Source organism: Mustela erminea, chromosome 20 (assembly GCF_009829155.1).
Source record: "Mustela erminea isolate mMusErm1 chromosome 20, mMusErm1.Pri, whole genome shotgun sequence".
Lineage (NCBI taxonomy): Eukaryota > Metazoa > Chordata > Mammalia > Carnivora > Mustelidae > Mustela > Mustela erminea.
In genome coordinates, this window is record NC_045633.1 from 30,737,393 (window position 1) to 30,761,334 (window position 23,942).

At 42.9% G+C, this 23,942-nt stretch overlaps 1 protein-coding gene across 1 annotated transcript in view; it reads left to right on the top strand.

The window, feature by feature from the left end:
- ARPC1A (actin related protein 2/3 complex subunit 1A) overlaps window positions 1–23,942 on the top strand; it is a 30,703-nt gene that overhangs the window by 2,520 nt on the left and 4,241 nt on the right. Inside the window, exons 2-8 of the mRNA XM_032328475.1 lie at window positions 2,459–2,551; window positions 7,743–7,847; window positions 15,356–15,578; window positions 17,790–17,897; window positions 20,652–20,864; window positions 23,355–23,430; window positions 23,649–23,842. Coding sequence (XP_032184366.1) covers window positions 2,488–2,551; window positions 7,743–7,847; window positions 15,356–15,578; window positions 17,790–17,897; window positions 20,652–20,864; window positions 23,355–23,430; window positions 23,649–23,842 — 983 coding nt within the window. The 5' untranslated portion in view covers window positions 2,459–2,487. The remainder of the gene's footprint in view (window positions 1–2,458; window positions 2,552–7,742; window positions 7,848–15,355; window positions 15,579–17,789; window positions 17,898–20,651; window positions 20,865–23,354; window positions 23,431–23,648; window positions 23,843–23,942) is intronic.

Here is a 23,942-nt window from a genome sequence, read left to right on the forward strand (position 1 = left end):
TTAAATATTAGAGTTTGGAATTAGAATTATCATGCTATGACAGAAAGCATCTTTTTCTTGGGACAGAATTCATGCTATTACTCTCCTGCACTCACTGAGTTTGAGGAATACAGACTCTGTTTACTGGGTGCCTTATTAATTTGACAAACGAGCGTTGTCGTACTCTACAGACTTTAAATATCTACATGATTATAAATGAAGTACAGGTCTGAGTGTGTCTGCACATATGGAACTTGAATGATAGAATAAACTTAGAAATGCAATTTTAGAAAGTAATTATGCCATTATGAAAATGTTTATCTCTTTTGAAAGCTTTGCTACTTTGCTTAAACTGAGTTGAGGGATGCTTGGCCGGCTCAGCCAGTGGAGCATGCAATTCTTGATCTCAGGATTGTAAATTCAAGCTTCACTATGGGTGTAGAGATTACTTAAAAATAAGTCTTTAAAGAAAAGCTGGTTAAAGAATGAGAACGTCTTTGCAACTGTTCCTTTTTTAACTATACATGAAATAACGTGCTTTTATTGCGTGTAGTCACATTGAATTATTTGTAGGTCAGTTTTGTTTTAATTAACAAATGGGCCTTTAAAATACAGCTTTTGAACTAAATTGCTTTTAATTAAGAAGATATTTGTGACATGGTACGTTATTTTGAGTAACTGTGAGTAAAACCTGTTGTGAAGGGTGAGTATCTGATATCAGCTGTAAAGAGAGAATCATGCAGTGAGCATCTGGAAGTTTGTTTTTAAGTAAAAACACATTAAGCAGCCTCGTTTGAATTTGTTTAAAACTTTTTTTTTTCTTTTAATTTCCAGTTAGAGGCTGGTTTTCTTTACTTGTGAGTTGCAGTTTGCTTTCTAGAACATGTAAGAGTAAAGAACCAGTGACCTAAATATCTTCACTTTAGAGTAGACTATGAAACACTGACATTTCTCTGCCAGTTCAAGATATCATATATTTTATTTAAGGGTGCACTTTATTTCTTTTTGACCTTTGGATTCCTTTACAACAATTAACAGAGACATTTCTTCTGTCTTCCACTGAGATTGATTTCTGTTTTGTCTGCTGAACTTTGTTCACTTCATAACCTTCTGCTGTCCTTTCCATTCATTTCCCATTTACATCCAGATTCCTTTCTTACATTTCACTATCCACTCTAGGTTAAAGACTTGTACTGAAATGTATTGAAACTTCAGAGTGTTGTGTATTTAAAGTTGTATTTAAAATATTGTATTTAAAGTATTCTTTTTTTTTAATATTTTATTTATTTATCAGAAAGAAAGAACGCATGCAAGCAGGCAGAGATGGAGAAAGAGACAGGCTCCCTGCTGAGCAAGGAGCCGGATGCGGAACTCGATCCCAGGACTCTGGGATCATGACCTGAGCTGAAGGCAGCGGCTTCACCCACTGAGCCACCCAGGCGTCCCTGTATTTAAAGTATTCTAAGAGGGGCGCGTGGTTGGCTCAGTAGGTTAAAGCCTCTGCCTTTGGCTCAGGTCATGATCCCAGGGTCCTGGGATCGAGTTAAGACATTGGAAATAACTCCATATTGTTATGTAATATGTAGTACAAATTCATATTTTCCTTATTGTACCAAATATGTCTTCTATGGCTGTTGTTAAAATAGATTACAATCAAGTATCATTTTTCGAATTGATTTTCATAGCTCTTTTAATCTAGAACAGTCTGCTTCACACCCATTGCCTTTTATGAATAATAGTCCAGGCCAGTTGTTTTCTAGGATAGCATATATATATTCTGGTTTGAACTTTTTACTCCCGCATTGTGTTATTTGACTCATTCCACTCCCCTTTATTTCCTTAAAACTGGGAAGTAGGTCTGGGTCTTGACTGGATTTAAATCAAATATGTGTGGCAGAAATACTTGGTAGGTGGGTTGGCAGTATTACCAGGTTTCTCCAGGATAGTCCTGTGATCTCTTATCACAACATAATAATGCCCCTTTCTGCTTTCTTAAACATTTTCTGGTCTGGATGATAAATTAAGTAGTCACTCTTTTTAAGTGATGATGTGTGTACTTCCCATCGGGAAGCCCATCAGATTAGATTGTTCCAGTCTTTTCAATAATAAGTTTGATCCCTTGGTAAGATGGTGACTGCCAGATTTTTTTGTTGTTGTTGTTAAGGCTCATTTTTCTCTCTTTGAAATTAGTAAATAATCTGTGGGGTGATAATTTGAGACTGTGTGACTATTCTATACCCCAGTAGTCTTTAACTCATGGTTTTAGAATCCCTTGATGACCCTTGACAGAGTAAACTATACATTGGTACATTGGTGGTTACAGTGCTTGTTGTATTTAAATGATGTAGTATTGACATGGAGGTTGATATTTTTAATGGGACAGTAATGTTTTATTCATCCCCAAACATTGTGGGATCCCCAGATAACTTAAATATGTGTTGCCTGCCTTTTAAATGTTTTTTTCTGTTGCTTATTACAGCTTTCTATCCTTTGAAAACACTAAGAATAATGTCCCTACATCAGTTTTTACTAGAGCCAATCACCTGTCATGCCTGGAACAGGGATCGTACCCGTAAGTATGCTATTACTTTTACTCCTTTATATCTTTATGTGTAAGCACTTTTTTAGGGACCACATATTTGTGTCACATGTGAAAAGGGCATGGCCATAGATTCGGTAGGGAACTAGGTTCAGTTGTTTGGTTTATAGATAAGAGAAACCAAGGCCTAGAGTTACCAGTGGAAAGACTTTCTAATGGTTAGTGTCAGAGCCATTGCTAGCGTCTAAGCCTTCTGGCTCTGTGTCCATATCTTTGTCTACAGCACAGGTTTATATCAGAGGTATCTTTCATTGGCATAAGAGCCCAGGGTCTGGGGCACCTGGGTGGCTCAGTAGGTTAAGCCTCTGCCTTCGGCTCAGGTCATGATCTCAGGGTCCTGGGATCGAGTCCCGCATCGGGCTCTCTGGTCAGCAGGGAGCCTGCTTCCCCCCTTTCTCTCTGCCTGCCTCTCTGCCTACTTGTGATCTCTGTCTATCAAATAAGTAAGTAAAATCTTTGAAAAAAAGAAGAAAAAAGGAAAAAAAAAGAGCCCAGGGTCTGGAATGGTTATGTAGTAATGTGACAGTCTTCCAGTATTTAGTCAGAATACTAAGACCTAGAACTAAGCCATTACAGAGATGTATAGTTTACCCCTGATGTGTTAAGAGCAGTATTAGCTAGTATTTACTGTATTATTTGTAATAAGCTTGAGTTTCTAGTTTTCTAGCTCCAATCAACTAGAAAAGAATGGAAAAGACCTTAGAAGTAGACACAGGAGGTGCCTGGTTGGCTCAGTCATTAAGCGGCTGCCTTTGGCTCATATCATGATCCCAGGGTCCTGGGATTGAGCCCCTCATTGGGCTCCCTGCTCAGTGGGGTGCCTGCTTCTCTCTCTCCCTCTGCCTGCTGCTTCCCCTACTTGTGTGTGTGCATCCGCATGCTCTTTCTCTCGCTCTCTGTGTCAAATAAATAAAATCTTATAAAAAAGAAGTGAGCATAGTACAACAAGCAAAATTGCAGAATATGGAAGAAGGAGGCCAAAAGAAAACCCTTAAAACAGATACAGAAGCATAGTAGTGTGCCCATGAGTTACTTTAAAAATTAAATTATAGGGGTGCCTGGGTGGCTCAGTGGGTTAAAGCCTCTGCCTTCAGCTCGGGTCATGATCCCAGGGTCCTGGGATCGAGCCCCATATCGGGCTCTCTGCTCGGTGGGGAACCTGCTTCCCCCTCCCTCTCTCTGCCTGCCTCTCTGCCTACTTGTGATCTCTGTCAAATAAGTAAATAAAATATTTTAAAAAAAAATTTTTTTTTAATTATATTCTCTGTCTTCTTTAAAATAAAGCTTTATTGGGGTACCTGGGTGGCTCAGTCGGTTAAGCATCTACCTTTGGCTCCAGTTATGATCTCAGGGTCCTAGGATGGAGCCCCGAATCGGGCTTCTAACGCAGCAGAGAGTCTGCTAATCCTTCTTCCTTTGCCACTCTCCCTCCACTTATGCTCTGTCCCTCACTTTTTCTCGCTCAAATAAATGAACTATTCTTGGAAAAAGAAAAATAAACTTTATTGAGATAAAATTCACATAAAATTCACCCTTTTAAAAGATATGTCAGCAGTTTTTAGTAGTATATTCACATTTATGTAGTAATACCACCATCTAGTTTCAGAATATTTTCTGTCACTCCAAAAAGAAACTCTGCACCCATTAGCAGTTATTCCCAGTTTTGCTCAAAACTTCCAGCCTTAAGCAGCTACTCATCCATTCTCTCTGCATGGATTTGCATATTCTGGACATTCTGTGCAGGTGGTGTCATATGTGGCTTTTTGCATCTAACTTCTCTCGCTGACCATTCTGTTTTCAAGGTTTATCCATATTGTACCATGTGTACATTACCTTTTATGGCTGAATAATACTCTATAGACATATCATATTTTCTTCTCTTTTCTTTTCTTTTCTTTTCTTTTTTTAGATTTGTCTATTCTAGGGGTCCCTGGGTGACTTAGTGGATTAAAACCTTTGCCTTCGACTCAGGTCATGACCCCAAGGTCCTGGGATCGAGCCCCACATCGGGCTCATTGCTCAGCAGGGAGTCTGCTTCCTCCTCTCTCTCTCTGCCTGCCTCTCTACCTACTTGTGATCTCTGTCTGTCAAATAAATAAATAAAATATTTTTAAAAATTGTCTATTCTGGGACGCCTGGGTGGCTCAGTTGGTTAAGCGGCTGCCTTCGGCTCAGGTCATGATCCCAGCGTCCTGGGATCGAGTCCCACATCGGGCTCCTTGCTTGGCGGGGACCCTGCTTCTCCCTCTGCCTCTGCCTGCCACTCTGTCTGCCTGTGCTTGCTCTCGCTTCTCTCTCTATGACAAATAAATAAATAAAATCTTTGAAAAAAAAAAATTGTCTATTCTGGAGAGAGCGCATGCACATATGCAAGTTGGGGGAAGCGCAGAGGGAGAGAATCTTCAACCCGACACCCTGCTGAGTGTGGAGCTCGATGCAGGGCTCAATCTCACAACCCCCGAGATCATGACCTGAGCTGAAATCAAGAGCTGGATGTTCAGTGTACTTAGCCACCCAGGCAGCCCCTAGATATACCATAAGTTTATTCATCAGTTGGTGGATATTTGGGTTGTTACCACTTTTTGGCTATTATGAATAATGCTGCTGTGAACATTCCATGTACCAGTTGGGTTTTTTGGTTTTTGTTTTGTTAAGATTTTATTTATTCATTTGACAGACAGAGATCACAAGTAGGCAGAGAGGCAGGCAGAGAGAGAAGAGGAAGCAGGCTCCCCGCTGAGCAGAGAACCTGATGGGAGGCTCGATCCCAGGACCCTGAGATCACGACCAGAGCCGAAGGCAGAGGCTTTAACACACTGAGCCACCCAGACGCCCCTGTGTACCAGTTTTTATGTGAACTTATGTTTTCAATTTCCTGAGTTTACACCTAGGAGTTGAATTCCTGGGTCATATAGTAACTCTGTGGATCATTTTAGGGAGCTGCCAGTCTGCTTTCCCAAAATGGCTGTGCCATTTTACGTTATCAGTAGTGGTATATGAAGGTTCCCATTTGTCTGTGTCCTTGTCAATACTTGTTATTGTTGGCCTTTTATATTACAGCTATGTACCCACTATATTCTAGTAGATATAAAGTAGTATCTCTATGCAGTTTTGATTTGCATTTCCCTGTTGATGACTAATGATGTTGAGCATCTTTTCACATGTTTATTGGCTATATATCTTCTTTGGGAAAATGTCTATTTAGATCCTTTGCCTTTTTTAAAAATTGGGTTGTCTGTTCATTGTTGAGTGGTAAGAGTTCTTTTGTATACTTGATACAAGTCCCTTACACAATATATAATTTACAAATTTCCCATTCTGTGGGTTGTCTTTTCACCTTTTTGGGCGGGGGGGTCTTTTCACTTTCTTGATCATGTCCTGTGAAGCAGAAAAGTTTTTAGTTTTGAAAAAGTCCAGTTTATTTTTTCTTTTGTTGCTGTGCATTTGCTGTTGTATCTAAGAAACCATTTAATTCAAGGTCACAAAGATGTATACCTATGTTTTCTTTTAAGAGACTTACAGTTTTAGCCTTGTATATACATTTTGCATCCATTTTGAATTAATTTTTGTCTAAGGTGTGAGATAGGGGGCCCAGCTTCATTCTTTTGCATGTGGCTCTCCAGTTGTTCTGACAGCATTTGTTGAAGACTATTCTCTCCTTAGCGAACTGTCCTGGTACTCTTGTCAGTAATCAGTTGACTGTAAATGTAAAGGCTTATTGGACTCTCAGCTGTGTTTCATTGATCTTTATGTCTGTCCTAATGTCAGGACCACACTGTCTTGGTTACTGTAGCTTTATGTAGTAAGTTTTGAAATTGAAAAGTGTGAGTTCCAACTTTGCACTTCTTTCCCAAGATTCTTCCGGCTCTTCTAGGTCCCTTCCATTTCCGTATGAATTTAAGGGTCATTTTACTAATTTCTGCAAGGGAGCCAGCTGAGATTTTGATAGAGATTGCTTTCAATCTAATCTGTAATGTGACAGGATGGTGACTCTAGAGCTTCTATTTTGTGATCATCTCAGTTTCATAGCCGAGTTTCATGTGTCCTCTGTCTCTACTTTCCCATGTAAAAATGGGTTTTTGGAGTATTTCCAGTTATTTTTATTTTTTTTTTTTTAAAGATTTTATTTATTTATTTGACAGACAGAGATCACAAGTAGGCAGAGAGGCAGGCAGAGAGGAGGAAGCAGACTCCCTGCAGAGCAGAGAGCCCGATGTGGGGCTCCATCCCAGGACCTGAGATCGTGACCTGAGCCGAAGGCAGCAGCTTAACCCACTGAGCCACCCAGGCGCCCCTATTTCCGGTTATTTTTAATAGAAAGTTATCATTGTTTTCATTTAGGCTACTTGATAAACTTAATATATTAAGGCCTATTTTTATTATTATAATTTGAAATTTATAGCATTTTTCAACTTTAGATTTGGATTTGGCTTTTGAAGCATCTTAGAATTTTAGAGAAATATATGTAACTGGTTTTGAGAAAGTACTTAAAGTCTTAGGATTTTAGAGCTCGATATTTATCTGGTTCCACAGTTTCATCTGTAAAACAGATGTAACCTTCCTAAGGGCGGAAAGGGAAAGTAAGATAATAGAAGGGGGAAACTAGTAAATGATCTAAAGTCTGAATCATAGATCCTAATTTTAATTTTAAGAAATCAGTATTTTGGGTGCCTGAGTGCTGAGATGGTTAAGCCTCTGCCTTCAGCTCAGGTCATGATCCCAGGGTCCTGGGATCAGGTCCAGCACAGGGCTCCTTTTTCAGCAGGGAGCCTGCTTCTCCCTCTGTCTGCCATTCCCCCTGCTTGTGTGCATGCTTGCTGGCTCGCTCTTTCTCTGACAAATAAATAAACTCCTTTAAAAAAAAAAGGGGGGGGGGGCGCCTGGGTGGCTCAGTGGGTTGGGCCGCTGCCTTCGGCTCAGGTCATGATCTCAGGGTCCTGGGATCGAGTCCCGCATCAGGCTCTCTGATCAGCAGGGAGCCTGCTTCCCTCTTTCTCTCTCTCTGCCTGCCTCTCCATCTACTTGTGATTTCTCTCTGTCAAATGGATAAATAAAAAAAAAATCTTTAAAAAAATAAAAATAAAAAAAAAAGCCAACTGTAACATCTCTCTTTTTTGGTGACAATTTCAAGTTCAGGTGATAACTATTGACTTTTTTCCTCCAGAGATTGCTCTTAGCCCCAACAATCATGAAGTCCACATCTATAAGAAGAATGGGAGCCAGTGGGTGAAAGCTCATGAACTCAAGGAGCACAACGGACACATTACAGGTAAAGTAAGACCCCCGTGGGCTTAGCGTGATCCTGGCAGCTCGAACAGTCGTCCATTAAATAAAGAGCCTGACAAAGTAGGTCTGCCTTAATATTTAAAGTTGTGCATCATTTACTGAGTTTTCTTTGGAAAACTTGAGAAAATAAGCATCATAGTGATCTCAGCTTTTAAGTGCTCTTTTCAGCCCAGCTGATCCACAGCACCCCACTAGTGTAGGGAAAACACAGATCCTGCTCTGAGGGGTGAAGAGCTTAGATGAGGTGACAAGATGAGAAAGTGAAAACTAGACATCTAGCGTGTCAGCTGTGGGGAAACATACGCCAGATTGTGTTCCCAAGTGCTGAGGGGACACGGTGTCTTCCAAAAGCTTCCTGTATGTTGTTGGCAGGACGAGGAAGGCATTGCAAACTACCAAAAAGGACAAAGAGTATCGTAGCAAACACCCACATTGCCACCACCTGGAAGTAACAACTCTGTCAGAATACTGAGGAAACAGAGCTTTGATAATAAGGAGGAATATTCGAGATAACAGTACAGTCCCCTCCTGCCACCAGTCCTGTTCCCATTTCCCAGAAGCAGTCTGCAATTTGGTATGACATTGTCCCAGTTCGTTTTTATTATTTATTTATTTATTTATTTTTTAAAGATTTTATTTATTCATTTGACAGAGAGAGAGATCACAAGTAGGCATAGAGAAGGGGGGGTGGAAGCAGGCTCCCTGCTGAGCAGAGAGCCCGATGCAGGGCTCGATCCCAGGACCCTGAGATCATGACCTGAGCTGAAGGCAGAGGCTTTAACCCACTGAGCCACCCAGGCGCCCCCAGTTTGTTTTTAATACTTGTCCACACACACAGACGTATTCGTCAGCAGTCGTTAGTATTTGGGGCTGGTGTGTGGAAGTGCTACGGAAGTGGCATCGTCGTGTGCATCTCCAACTTGCTTTTACATTTCACGTTGTTCCTGAGCCCTGTGTTGATCAAGTTCATTCCTTTTCATCCCTGTTTAACAATTCATACCACGTTTATTTACTCTTCTCTACTGTGGAGGATATTTAGGTCATTTGCAGTTTTTCCTGATAGTGAAGTGCTAAATCGAGCCCCTGTGCACGTCTCTCCTTATGTCCGTGACTTGTTGACGTCAGACTTGTTGTACCTCCGGGATGTGCACATGTTCATTGCCAGACGTGGTCACACTGCCCTCGTGCCGGCTCCCCAGGACAGGAGTGCTTATCCTCCCCCCCCCACACCTACTTGATAGATCAGAGGGTCAGATGACTGAGGGGTTGTGTCTCTAGAAATTGCATTTTCCTGATTAATAAAAAGGTTGAGCATATCTTTTGATGTTTATTAGCCATTCTGGGTTTCTTTCTTAGATTTTTCTGTTCATTACTCCTGACCATTTTTCCATTGAGTTTTTATACTTTTCCTGTTGATTTATAGAAGACAGGATCTTAAAGCATTGACTCTGAGGCACTTTCCTGAGTGTACCTTAGCTTTCATCTTTGGCAGGAACTGTCAATGTATAGTTGGATAAAGGTGGCGAGCAGAGCAAGGCTGAGTTTCATTAAGCCGGTGTCAAATAAGGGAGGAGGAGGAGTAAGATAAAAATGGAGGGGGCACCTGGGTTGCTCAGTGGAGAGCCCGCTTTCCCCTCTCTCTCTCTGCCTGCCTCTGCCTACTTGTGATCTCTCTGTCAAATAAATAAATAAAATCTTAAAAACAAAAAGTTAAAAATGGAGAATTTTCCTAATGGTTTTCAGAATTCAGTGAACCAAATCCTGGTACCAAATTTTAATAGGAATGAATTGCTTTTTTGTGAAGTGATAATCTGGCTCTTTTTTAAAAGAACATATTCACTTACTGCTGTATTCAGGAAGAATTCTCTTTTTTTCTTAAGATTTTATTTACTGGGGCGCCTGGGTGGCTCAGTGGGTGAAGCCTCTGCCTTCGGCTCAGGTCACGATCTCGGGGCCCTGGGATCGAGCTCCGCATCGGGCTCTCTGCTCGGCAGGGAGCATGCTTCCTCCTCTCTCTCTCTGCCTGCCTCTCTGCCTACTTGTGATCTCTGTTGTCAAATAAATAAATAAAATCTTTAAAAAAAAAAAAAAAAAAGAAAAGATTTTATTTATTTGACAGACAGAGATCACAAGTAGGCAGAGAGTGAAGAAGGGAAGCAGGTTCCCTGCCGAGCAGAGAGCCCGGTGCGAGGCTTGATCCCAGGATCCCGGGATCGTGACCTGAACCGAAGGCAGAGTTTTTAACCCACTGAGCCACCCAGGTGCCCCCAGAAAGAATTCTTGTTTCTTGATTATTACCACTATAATTTTTTCTTTACCCATTTTCTGGCAGAGTTGATTCAACCTCTTGCTTTGAATAGTTTGGTCAAGCATGTCAGAACTTATTCTCCATCATTTTTCGATTACAAATTTCTCACTGCAGTCTTGCATTTGCCCTCTCTTCACGGTGACATTTGCTTATAAGTGGGCAGCAAAGTGACTGATAACGAATTTTTTTTTTAAGATTTTATTTATTTATTTGACAGAGATCACAAGTAGGCAGAGAGTCAGGCGGAGAGAGAGAGTCGAGGAAGCAGGCTCCCTGCTGAGCAGAGAGCGTGATGCAGGGCTCGATTCCAGGACCCTGGCATCATGACCCGAGCCGAAGGCAGAGGCTTTAACCCACTGAGCCACCCAGGTGCCCCACAAATTTTTTTTTTTAATGGTGACCCTGGAATTCTGCCTCTAGTCCTCCAGTGTCCTGATTAGCTTAAAGTTATCCGTCCCCCCAGCCAGAGAAAAACAGCATGTTTTGACCTTCTGCACCCTTTCCATTGTATTCCCCAGCAAAAACTTTGAGCACCCCTTCTTGTTTGGGCCAGTGACTTGTCTGTGATTCTCTTGAACACTGGGAGCCAGCTGACTCTGTTACTGAGCTAGCACGAGGGACGGAATTTATCATTTCTATCTTCGTTGCTGTTGCTTTCCCTTAACCTTATTTCTGTTAGGTTTGGCCTATTTTCTTTACATTCCTTCGCCAGTGGCCTTGTGTCCTCAAAATAAGAACATTCATTCTTTAATTTGGCATTTTAGCATTAGGAAATACTTCTAAGTGAGAAAGGGCTAAGGTGAAAGAGCAAAGACAGCCAGAAAAGTGAAATACTTAGTCATGTTCTTTTTCTCTTCTGCTTCCCTTTTGGAATCCTTTGAACTTGGGCCTGTTTTCATCCAAATGTTCAAATGACTTTTTTTTTTTTTAGATCTGAAAAACTGTTGTTGGAAAAATCTAAATATAACTCTCTGGCAAGAGACCAAGGATCAAACATATTTCTCAGAAAGATAGTAACTACAGAAAAAAAAAATAACCTTCTGAAGTTTTCTAGAAGAAAAGACCAGTCAGTATGACAGAGAAAAAGAGTATGGTTAACATCAAAGAGATATCAGAGTCCTGGTGGTTGTTTCTTTGAGTTTCTGCTTTTGTGCTTAAAAGTGATCACTCTTTAAAAAACATTTTACTATGGCCAGTTTTAAACAGATAACATTAAAAAGGTAGAATAATGTAGTGAGCCCCCATATACCCATCATCACCCAGATGCAGCATTTCCCGCCTCAAAGACAACCTTGTTCTCAACTCACTCTCCTCCTCCTCGTACAGTTTGGAAGTACATCCTGTGCACTGTATGATTTTGTATTTCATTTTGTATTTCAGTTTGTGAACAGAAGGATTCTTCAATAATAATTGATACGATAGTTTTAATGGGGACCTTATTTTTCTTTTTTAAGATTTTATTTATTTATTTGACAGGGAACACAAGCAGGGGGGAATGAGAGAGGGAGAAGCAGGCCTCTTACAGAGCAGGGAACCCAACGCAGGGCTCCATCCCAGGACCTTGGGATCATGACCCGAGCTAAAAGAAGACATTAAACAACTAGGCCACCCAGGCGCCCCTAATTGGGACCTTAATAAGGCGCACACATGGTTGTGATGAGTTGATACATCTCTTAAGCCTTTTGTCTATAGGTCCCCTTTCTTCTCTTTAACCTTATAATTTATTTGTAAAGAATACTGAGAAATCAGGTTGTTTGTCCTGTAGTCTTTTCTAGAACTTGGATTTTACTGATTGCAAGCCCATGATGTTTTACATATTTTTCTGTCCTCCTATTTCCTGTAAATTGCTAGTTGAAGTTAGGGAGTTAGGAAGTTCTTTTGTCAAGGAGGCGCATGATGTCTGATCACTGTTCAATGAGGTTAGCAACTGTCAAAGATCAGTGACCATATGTATTCATTTAGTAGTGACCACAGTGTGGTGGTATTCTAAATATGTCATTTCCTCTCTCTTAGCTGGTTACATTTATAAGAGACACTTCCCTTCATCTACTGTTTGGCTACCTGGAGGTGTAGTTAGTATGGAAAAAAAACAGAATAGATGCTTGGTTCTCTTCCTTTGCCTTTAAAGCCTTCTGATGGAATTAAAAATTTAAAACATTTTTGGGGGTGCCTGGGTGGCTCAGTGGGTTAAGCCTCTCCTCTGCCTTCAGCTCAGGTCATGATCTCAGGGTCTCAGGATCGAGCCCCGCATTGGGCTCTCTGTTCAGCAGGGAGCCTGCTTCTCCCGCTCTCTCTGCCGGCCTCTCTATCTACTTGTGATCTCTGTCTGTCAAATAAATAAATAAAATCTTTAAAAATATACATATAAAATACTTTGAAACTGTGACTGTTTTTATAGCTTCCATGCTCAAATGAAAGATGTAGATACAGGAGTAGACTAGAATGATAAAACAGAAGACGGTCCCTTCTGTTTTTTTAGAGTGTGGATCTGTTGACTTTTAAAAATGCCTCATGCTTAAGCACCTCAGGATTCTTATAAAACATTATGTGTTTAATCAGAATGGTGAGCATATGGAATAAGGGGTGAAATTTTAGATTATCAAAATCATCACAAAATCACTGAACTTTCTCATTCTAAGGCAATATTCTGGGTGTTCGGGGACACGCTTGTTTTCTTTTGCTGTGTAACAAATACTGCAAACTTAGCAGCTCAACCAAAGCGCATTTATTATCTCACAGTTTTTGTGGGTCAAGAGTCCAGGCATGACTTACCTAGGATCTCTGCTTAGGGTCTTGAATGTTGTAATCAAGGTGTCAGCCGGGGATGAATTCTCATCAGAGGCTTGACCAGGGAAGGATCCACTTCCAAGCTCCTTCAGGTTGTTGGAAGTAGAATTTCCCAGCAACTGTTAAGATTTATGTAATATAATCTTGTCCACTAATCATGGACATCTAATCACCTTTCAAGCATCCCACTGGTGAGAAGCAAGTCGCAGGTCTTGTCCACACCTATAGGTAGGGGACTTCCTAGGGTTTGCCCACCACAGTAGTTTCAAAGACTTGCTTCTTATTATCAAGAAGCTTGTGGGGTGCCTGGGTGGCTCAGTGGGTTAAGCCGCTGCCTTCGGCTCAGGTCATGATCTCAGAGTCCTGGGATCGAGTCCCGCATCGGGTTCTCTGCTCGGCGGAGAGCCTGCTTCCCTCTCTCTCTCTCTCTGCCTGCCTCTCCATCTACTTGTGATTTCTCTCTGTCAAATAAATAAATAAAATATTTAAAAAAAAAAAAAAAAAAAAAAAAGAAGCTTGTAATCAGGAAAACAAGACATTCATATAAATAACAATATTTTGCATCGCACTTTGGGGAATTTATCATCGAGATCATTTTAACCAGAACAAAAAGGTATGTTCCTTATTGTTTATTCCAGTGATATCTATTTTAATAAATGATTGGAGACTGATGAAACATTCACAAAACATGGGATGTTTTGGGAAATTATTATGATCAATGCTAATTTATAAAAAGGAGAAGAAAATGTTTGCCATAGTATCAGTATCATTTGGGGGGAGAAATGTGTATGGACATAAGAATGGGGGCAGGGCTTTATTTACTTCCTGCATGTCCCTTTGTGGCGTTTGTTTTTTGTGGGTTTTGCTTTTGTAGTTAAAAATGAAACCTAAAATCTAATAAAGAGGATTGCGAAAGTATCCTATAATGAGTCGACTTGCAGTCAAAGTACACATCACTCAGAATACACTCCCTGATATCTTTTTCCCCTCAGTGGTACAAATAATTGAGCAGACTATTCCTGTAGGTAAAGAATGAATGAACTCTTCATACAACTGAAGTCGCTGTGAGTTATGACCAGTGGAAACTTTGATTTATATTCCTGTTTTTTCCATACGTTAATAATGATGATGACTAATTTTTAGGAAGATACCTATAATAAGAATTTATTAGTTCAGACACGGGTGGCTTAGTCACTTAAGTGTCCGATTCTTGATCTCAGCTCAGGTCTTGACGTCAGGGTTTGAGTTCAAGCGCCACATTGGGCTCCATGCTGGGCAAACTGATCTTGACTTCACAGAGCCATCAGATAAGTAAAAGTCTGGTCAAATATGAAAAATAACCCATATAGGAGCACCTATGGCTCAGTTCTTAAGTGTCTGCCTTTAGCTCAGGTCATGATCCTAGGGTCCTGGCATCAAGTCCTGAGTCGGGCTCCCTGCTCAGCGGGAAGCCTGCTTCTCCTTCTCCCACTTGCCCTGTTTGTGTTCCCTCTCTTCGCTATGTCTTTCTCTGCCAAATAAATAAAAATAAAATCTTTTTTAAAAAAAAAAAAAAAGAAGAACCCATACATACTTAGATCTCTTCCTAGTGTAGATGCAGAGATACTCAGATCTCTTCCTAGTGTAGATGCAGAGATACTCAAGGACTCTTTTAGGTTAGTTTAAAGGACAGTGTGACCTTCAGAAGAATATATAGTGAGTCACAATTCATATTTTTGCCTCCATTTACTAAAGATAATTTTAAATTACCCTGATGTTTTATTTAGATATTACGTAACAAATTTTCAGTTAATACCATGGAGGGAGGTCTGTTAATGAATGCATAGAGGTACTGTTAATCTCCCCCAAATCTAATTGAGATAAAAGAAAAAGGTCTTTATACCAGATAACTTTAGAAACCTGTGCATGGAGCGCCTGGGTGGCTCAGTGGGTTAAGCCTCTGCCTTCGGCTCAGGTCATGATCTCAAGGTTCTGGGATGGAGCCCTGCATCGGGCTCTCAGCTCAGCAGGGAGCCAGCTTCCCCCGCCCCCCCCCCCCGCCTGCCTCTCTGCCTACTTGTGCCATCTCTCTCTCTGTCAAATACATAAATAAAATCTTAAAAAAGAAAGAAACCTGTGAATGGGTAGTAGAATGCCCCCGTTTAGTTTTGTAACCTCCACGATCATAAAACAGCTCTGTTCTGCCTGGGCTCAAGGACGGTCCTGAGTTCCAGGACTTTGCAGAGAAACCTTGCGTTTGCGTGTGAGGTGAAGATCAGGACCAGAGATGGGGGAAGGATGGGGTTGGGAAGGAAGATACGAAGCACATCTAGCCCTGCCATGGTGGCGCCCACGTGGCTGTTCATGTCTCTGGTCAGTGGCCCGGCAAAGCAGATGACACCACATCTCACTTGCAGGTATCGACTGGGCTCCCAAGAGTGACCGCATCGTCACTTGTGGGGCAGACCGCAATGCCTACGTCTGGAGTCAGAAAGATGGTGTCTGGAAGCCAACCCTGGTGATCCTGAGAATTAATCGTGCAGCGACTTTTGTCAAGTGGTCCCCGCTAGAGAACAAATTTGCTGTGGGAAGTGGAGCACGACTCATTTCTGTTTGTTACTTTGAGTCTGAAAATGACTGGTGAGCAATATCTGAGTATTTTTTACTTCTCTCTGTGGAATTACACATTTGGACCACTGCGTTCCTGGTGACTTCTTGAAGCACTGGGTGAAGGCTTGACTGTAACTTCAATGTTTCCTCATCTGGGGATTTTTTTTCCCCCTCTGAAGCTCTCTGTTCCCTCTGAGCAGTTTTCCTTCCTGTGTGCACGTTGTCAAATCTCACATTTCTCATGTCGATACAGACCTGTGGTCCTGTGTCCTGATCTCCTAATTGGCAGGTTCAGTAGGATGCTCCCACTCTTCCCATTCGATGTCCAAATTGTCTTCTTACTCCTACAGGTAAATCATAAACTTGAGAGATTCCCATGCATGACCTGAGGGATAATTTTTTTTCCCCACTGTCTCTGTCTACTTAAAATATCTGAGATTCCTGCAGATAACAAAGTGTTTCTTTAAAATTTATTGGCTAACCAAATCTCTGTCTTAGTGTAATATTTTATTCATTTAAACTGTTGGAGTAAAAATTGACCAGAATCTTGGAACTACAGTCTGCCTGTTGTACTTTCTGGATAAATCACTTGTAGCCGAGCCGCTCAAAATACAGAGACTGATTTGATCGCAAAGTGACTCATTTTACCTAATCCTTCTCATTTACTTTGATAAGAAAATGACTCCGCTCTGTGAGGCACACATTCACAAAGGATGGAAAATAGCCCGCATCTTGGAATCATCATTCAGTGCGGATCTGGCAGTGTTTGTATTTGGACTAAAAATAGCAGAGCACACATTACTCTTTGTGTCAGTGTTACTGTTTGCTTTCTGCTGAAACAGTGAAAGGAATGGATTAGATTATGTTTTCTGAGATTTAGTGAAATCTCACAAATTTTGATTCTTTGGAAAGAAAGTCTGTGAATTTGCAGTAAGACTAAATTATGAATTTAAGCACTGTGTTTTTCTTTCAAGTGTGTGTAAAAATAAGCCTAACAAAGCACTGCCTGCCAAAAATCATTTTAGGAGAGGACTCACTGAAATGGATAGATAAAAACTTTCCTTCCTAGGTAATGTTCAACCTCAGAGTTTGCTCACATTTTTATTCATTGAAAAATAGTCTCAAATATAGATAGATTGGGCTGTTCTGTAGTACAAGGTATTGTCACTTGAACAAGCTGTGTGTCCAGGGAAGTTTCTCAGCTGTAGAACAACATTTCACTGGAGTGATGTGAATAAAACAATCTCTAAAAGCCTTTAAAATAACCCCATTATAAGCAAGTCAGAATACTGTCTGTTTTTCAGAAGGAAATTTTTTACATAGGTTCCTAAGAGATTCTGTTGGAAGAGTAATTTGGCATTCAAGGGTGGGCGTTCAGCTTGATATTAAGTTTCTCGGCTTTTTTTTTTTTTTTTAAGATTTTATTTATTTATTTGACAGAGATCACATGTAGGCAAAAAGGAAGGCAGAGAGAGAGAGGAGGAAGCAGGCTCTCCGCTGAGCAGAGAGCCTGATGCGGGGCTCGATCCCAGGATCCTAGGATCATGACCTGAGCCAAAGGCAGAGGCTTTAACCCACTGAGCCACCCAGGCGCCCCAAAGTCTCTCGGTTCTTAAAAAGCACAGCATGATTGGTTTTTAAGCAGCAGTTTAGGGGCAGAAATTGAATTAGCGAAGCCAGAATAATGACTGATCTCAGACATAAATAAACTTTTCAAGCGGAGTTAGAGAATTAGTTAGAACCTCTAACAGGAGATTCTGAATTTCTTGGTTGTGATTTTTCTGGAAAAAAAATACATAAATACTAATACTACTAATAATTTGCTGCTTCACAGAGACGTAGAAGGGAAATTGAGCTATTTTGCCAGCCAAACTTAACCCAAGATGAAATAACAGGTCACTGAGTATTTGTAATAAAAATTTAAGTAATTTCAAACCCCAGATTTTATTTTAAAGATTAAAGTTAGGTGTAATCTGAAACTCTGAGGGCAGTATCCAGAGTTCATCCGTAAATATAGTTACTCATGGGGATCCCCTCATTGCCGGAAGGCTCAGAACTGACTACTGTGATACAAGAATGTCGAGGCCTAAAAGAACAGAAAGGACTATTTATGGCTCTTCTTCCTCTCTTGGCAGAGGACCTGGTCTCCACATGTGTATCACCTGACACACCTTTGTGAGGCCCTGTGGGAACTATTGCTCGATGTGTGAATAAACTGAAATGGATTTTCTCCTTTTGTAGGTGGGTAAGCAAGCACATTAAAAAGCCGATTCGCTCCACGGTCCTCAGCTTGGATTGGCATCCCAACAACGTCTTGCTGGCAGCAGGATCCTGCGATTTCAAATGCAGGTGGGAACCAACGAGAACTGGTAGAATTGATCTGTTCCTTGTTCGTCTTTCAGATATTTTTCAGGTTCCTCTTCTTTGCAAGGTACTGTGCTAAGCACCATGAGGGTACTGTGCTAAGCACCAGGAGGGACTCAGAGATGGAAGGAGCTTGTGATCTAGGAAAGCGAACACAGAAGTCTCAGGGGGTGGGGAGTGGACTTGGAGGTGCAGGAGGAGTGGGGCGCACAGGTGGGGCCGGGGAGGTTTTCCGTAGGCGGAACATCGTGTTTGGAGCAGAGGTGTAGTGGCCCTTGGACTCCGGTGTTATTTCTTATTCATAACCCAGGCAGAGACTCATCAAATTCCAGGCTGAAGCGGAGATGAACAAGACAGCTGAAAGTGCTCTGCTGAGCTATTACTATGTTCTTCCTTTTGGGTTTAAGCTTCTTATTTGTTGTTAGCATGAGACTGGAAGAAACACAGCCGCTTTGCTAAGAGCTTTAAGGATCATACAGTGTAATTGCGTTTTACAGTTATTCTTTACCAAGAAGACTTTTTTTCCCTTAGCCAGAAGAAAAGCATATAAATGTTGCTTCACATTGACAGTATGGTGAGTTAGGAAATGGGTTGCATCTTTCTTTAGTAGGCTATTTGGAGAATTTCCAGAAAACCTGGCTAGTGATTTATATCCAAGAATATCCAAGGGTTTGGTTTTTTTTTTTTTTGGCCTTTTTTTTTTTTTTAAAGATGTGTGTGGGAATTTGCATGTGGAGTGGGGATACAGCAGCATCAAGGCACTCTTTGGGAAAAGATTGGTTCTTCTGCTTAAGAACCAGTGTAGGGCGCCTGGGTGGCTCAGCGGGTTGAGCCTCTGCCTTTGGCTCAGGTCATGATCTCAGGGTCCTGGAATCGAGCCCCACATCGGGCTCTCTGCTCCATGAGGAGCCTGCTTCCCCCTTTTCTCCGCCTGCCTTTCTGCCTACTTGTGATCTCTGTCAAATAAATAGAAATTTTTAAAAATCTTTAAAAGAAAAAAAAAAAAGAACCAGTGTAACGGCATAGACATTCTTTAGGAGAATTCAGGAGTTTCAGTTTCATTGTCTGATATGTTACCCAGAGTCATTCTGATTCCCTCGAAGAATGGAACTTAATGATCCGTACCGCTTGAATTATTAGACTGTATCTACAAAATCTGAAAATAGGTTGCTAATTCTTTTGATAGTACTGATTTACAGAAATGAACTTCACTTTGACCTGTGGTCCTGTGTCCTGTTCAATTCACGCTCTTGAGTTCACGAATGAGAACCACCCATTCTGTCCCAGCCTCTGAGGATAAGAGCAGTGGCCGTTGTGATGCTGACTTAAGTGGTTCTGAGCCTCATAAACACAGAGGACAGACTGACGGGTGCCAGAGAGACGGAGGGTTAAGGGGATGGGCAAAATGGGTGAAGAGGAGTGGGAGGTACAGGCTTCCAGTGACAGAGTAAGTCACAGGGATGACATGGAACATAGGGACATGGCCAGAGCCTCGTACGATGACAGGTGGCAGCTACACTTGCAGCGAGTGTGGTGTACGGTGTAGAGAAGTTGAATCACTATGCTGTACACCTGAAACTCGGGTAATACTGTGTGTCGGCTGTGTTCAAATGCAAGAAAGTGAAGCCCAGAAATTCCAAGGTCATGTCCTCGAACAGATAACTCACTGTGCCCCTCCACTCCCCAGAGCTGCTGCTGTCATGGTCATTTCAGGGCAAATATCTCAGATCACTTTTAGGAGTCTTTAGGTCCAGAGGCTCTTGAGAGAAGCTCCAGGAAGTAGAATTAGTGGTGCATTCGCAGCGGCTCTTTCTCCCTCCCTTTTCCGGATTCTGCATCCAGACCTCCTCATACACAGCTTCTTGGAATTCAGGAGGGAGAGACTGCTGACAGCTGGCCGTAAAGGTGACCCTCCTTCACCCCAGACCGGTCACAGAGCCTGGACAGTGAGCCCCGACAGCATGATGGCCTGAGTGAGAGCCTGCCCACTCTCACTGGCTTCCCTTGGCTTCCTCTTTGGATGTCCCTTTGTTTAAATGGGTTAATGCCATCGGTTTATTGCAGTGTGGCACATAGTTTCTTCTCCTGTTTGGCCTGTGGGCTTCCTGGAATACTGTGTTGAGAATGACAGTGAAGTAGACAGGAAAGAATGCTGTGCGCGCTTAGCGAGGTCAGCCGCGTGCAGGGGAGGGGCGGGACAGCAAGATCCTCCCCGAGGACGTGGGCTCAGGGAGAGGACTTTTGTGCTTCTTTTAGAACTTCTAGAACTGCACCCCTAGAGCACCGTAGGTCTCCTCGTGTACCCTCCGATTGAGTGCATTTGGCCAGACTCAGATGGGCCTGCAGGCGGCCCTTAGAACCAAGTCTTAGTGGAGCGCCTGAGTGGCTCAGTGGGTTGAGCCTTTGCCTTCAGCTCAGGCCATGGTCTCAGGGTCTTGGGATCGAGTTCCGCATCAGGTTCTCTGCTTGGCAGGAAGTCTGCTTCCCCCTCTCTCTCTGCCTGCCTCTCTGCCTACTTGTGATCTCTCTCTCTCTCTCTGTGTCAAATAAATAAAACCTTTTTTTAAAAAAAAAAAGAACCAAGTCTCAAGAGATTTGTGGATGTGACTTTGTCATGTTTTACTTTTTAAGGCTCAATCTCTGCATTCTGAGACACCTTAGAGCAGCTGCCCGTGGCCTGTTTCTGTATACATAAATTTTCATTGACCTTTTTCCTTCTTTCCTGCCCCTAAACTGTAGAGTGTTTTCTGCCTACATTAAAGAAGTGGATGAAAAGCCAGCCAGTACGCCCTGGGGCAGCAAGATGCCTTTTGGTCAGCTGATGTCAGAGTTCGGGGGCAGCGGCACCGGCGGCTGGGTGCATGGGGTCAGCTTCTCTGCCAGCGGGAGCCGCCTGGCCTGGGTCAGCCACGACAGCACCGTGTCCGTTGCTGACGCCTCAAAAAGCGTTCAGTGAGTATTTACCTTTTGCTTGGAGTTAGGGAGTGGTTGGGGTCTCTCACCAGCTGGGCTAAGGCCGTCCTTCCCTGGGGGTAAGCGCAGGATGTGAGCTTAAAAATGTGGCCCAGAACTGCAGGGCCGCCTTGAAAGTCACCGACACACATTCAGATTGTCCGTTTGGGGAAACTTTTTATTTTTATTTTTATTTTTATTTTTATTTATTTATTTATTTTTTAAAATATTTTATTTATTTATTTGACAGAGAGAGATCACAAGTAGGCAGAGAGGCAGGCAGAGAGAGAGGAGGAAGCAGACTCCCTGCTGAGCAGAGAGCCCAATGCGGAACTCGATCCCAGGACCCTGAGATCATGACCTGAGCGGAAGGCAGCGGCTTAACCCACTGAGCCACCCAGGCGCCCCTGGGGAAACTTTTTAAAGAGTTAGAGCTCAGGGGCACCTGGGTGGCTCAGTGGGTTAAAGCCTCTGCCTTCGGCTCAGGTCATGATTCCGGGGGTCCTGGGATCGAGTGCTGCATTGGGCTCTCTGTTCAGCAGGGAGCCTGCTTCCCTTCCTCTCTCTCTGCCTACTTGTGATCTCTGTCTGTCAAACAAATAAATAAATCTTTAAAAAAAAAAAAAAAAAAAAAAAGAGAGCTCACTTCCAGAAACACTTCTTCATGGAGGTGGTTTGTTTGAGGGACGCTCCTGGTTTGCCGCTAATGAGAGTTCCTTCGGATTGTCACTTTGGTCTGTTAGGGTGACTCCCTCACAGCAGGTCCCTGTCATCCAGCAGTCAAGTAGGAGATAAAGTCCTTACTGTGTGTAGTCAGTGAGCAGTGACTCCATTAATTTGGAATTCCATTCAGTAATACATAAAACCCTGATACCAGTTCCTCTGGAGTGTGCCAGAAGAACTTGAATTGCAATGACTCATTTGTGAGGGAGGCACCCAGATAGCGTTCAAAGAGCACGAGGCATCTTGTCACACGTCAGATTTTTTTTTTTTTTTTAAACACATCAGAATTTGTATCTGCTCATCATATGCTGGAGGAAGAGAGACAATGATTGAAATTCTTTCCCTTTAATAGGAATCTTTGTGCTCTCCTGGTGAATCCTTTTCCATTGGCAGCGAAAGGTTATGCACCTTAAAAGGTTCCTAACTTGTCAACCTGTGTGCTGAGAACTGGTCACATCAGGTGTCTCTGCCTCCCTCTGCCTCACAGTGACGACAAAGTGACATGTCAGAGATGGTATTTTCCTGATAACTGGATTGAGTTGGGTTTATTTTATTTACTTTTTTTTAACATCATAATAAATGGTGTAATCTTCCAGATTTCTGTACAAGTATAGGCACTTAACATATCTTTTCATTTTGAACACAAATGGGATTATGCTGTACATTTTGTACAGTAATTTTTCTGTCATTCAGTTTTGATGTCATGGTTATTTGATTTGGATATAGTTTATTATAATGCATAATAATCTCTTAGCATATGCTTATTACAGCCCCCGTCTGCCCTCATATTGATTTATGATTTGGCTTTTCTGGTCCTGCAAGTCAGGTCATATCCTCTACGCTTCCCCTTCTCAAACATAAATATTACGTGTAGTAGGAGCCAAGTGTACTATATAGTAAGGCCTTAAAATGAGGTGCTAGGCCTTTAATTAAATTCCAGTGGTATTGGGGTATGGGTGGGTGGGGGTGGGCTCCCCTGAGACATAGTTTTCAAAACGCATCATCTTCTGCATGAAGTTCTGTGATCCTAAGTCATCGACCACTATGTTTGCCTGCCGTGTGTGTGTGGCCTCTTGGCCAGGTGCTGGCAGATAACGTACTAAGTATACGGGTACACACACATCTTCCCCAGCTCTTCTGTCTGGGAGCTCCTGGCCAGCCAAGATGCATATTCACTGGTGGCCCCAGCTCCTCCCCCAGAGCCCGGCAGAGAAGAGAGTCTCCTAGATGTTTGTGCCCAACCTCTGGAGCCCACAGTGAGCACAGGCAAGGCGAGGAAGGGGGGACAAGGCATTCAGTCACGAGTGACCGTGACACCCAGAGTGCTAGGTGGTCGGAGGAGAAGCCACTTCAGGCTGAAGAGGTCCAGGAAAGCTTCATGGAGATGATCAGATGAGCTGAGCGTCAGAGACCGGGGTGGATTTTGGTGGACAAGCAAAGTATAGCATGTTTGCAAAGGGTGTGGGAGCATAAGCAGAGCCAGGAAAGAAGGAGGACTCACTGGGGACCAGTTTGTCATGGGGGGGGGCGGGACTCAGAGCAGGGCGTGGGCCAGAGAGGGCCAGAGGACTCTGTTTCTACAGTGACCCCAGGGCCGTGTCATGCTTGGGATTCCCCAAAGTCCAGGTCATGGGGCTCCTCGTAGGCATCCGTGTTCATTTGCACCGCACAAGCCCTTGTGAAAATGGGTCCTTTTTATCTGCTGTGTCTATAAAGAAGCTGCGCGGTTTGTTCCCATCTCAGTTTAACAATTGTTCTTGTGTTCAGGGTCTCAACTCTGAAAACAGAGTTCCTGCCCCTCCTGAGTGTGTCATTCGTCTCCGAGAATAGCGTTGTAGCCGCAGTAAGTAATTCTCCGTTCTCCCTAGTAGTACACTGTGTTTAGTTCTCCAGAACAGGAACAGTGCGTGCTCTGTGACTTGGCGCACTGGCGTGAACCAGAACAGCCTTGTAGATGAGCCAGCCTTGCAGAGTGGGAGATGCCCCTGGCGTGCACGTTCTGCCCAGGGGTCGGTGGATGGGCAGCGTACGCCCAGGCTCCTGACTGAGACCTCGTTTCAGGGCCATGACTGCTGCCCAATGCTCTTTAACTACGATGACCGTGGCTGCTTGACCTTCGTCTCCAAACTAGACATTCCAAAACAGAGCATTCAGCGCAACATGTCTGCCATGGAACGCTTCCGCAACATGGACAAGAGGGCCACGACCGAGGACCGCAACACAGCCTTGGAGACGCTGCACCAGAATAGCATCACGTACGTGCCGCCCCGCTGCCTGGGGCCCCTGGGAGCCACCTTTAGCCAGGGCCCTGACCACAGGGAGAAGTGTTTGGTGACGAGGATGCCCGTCTTCCTC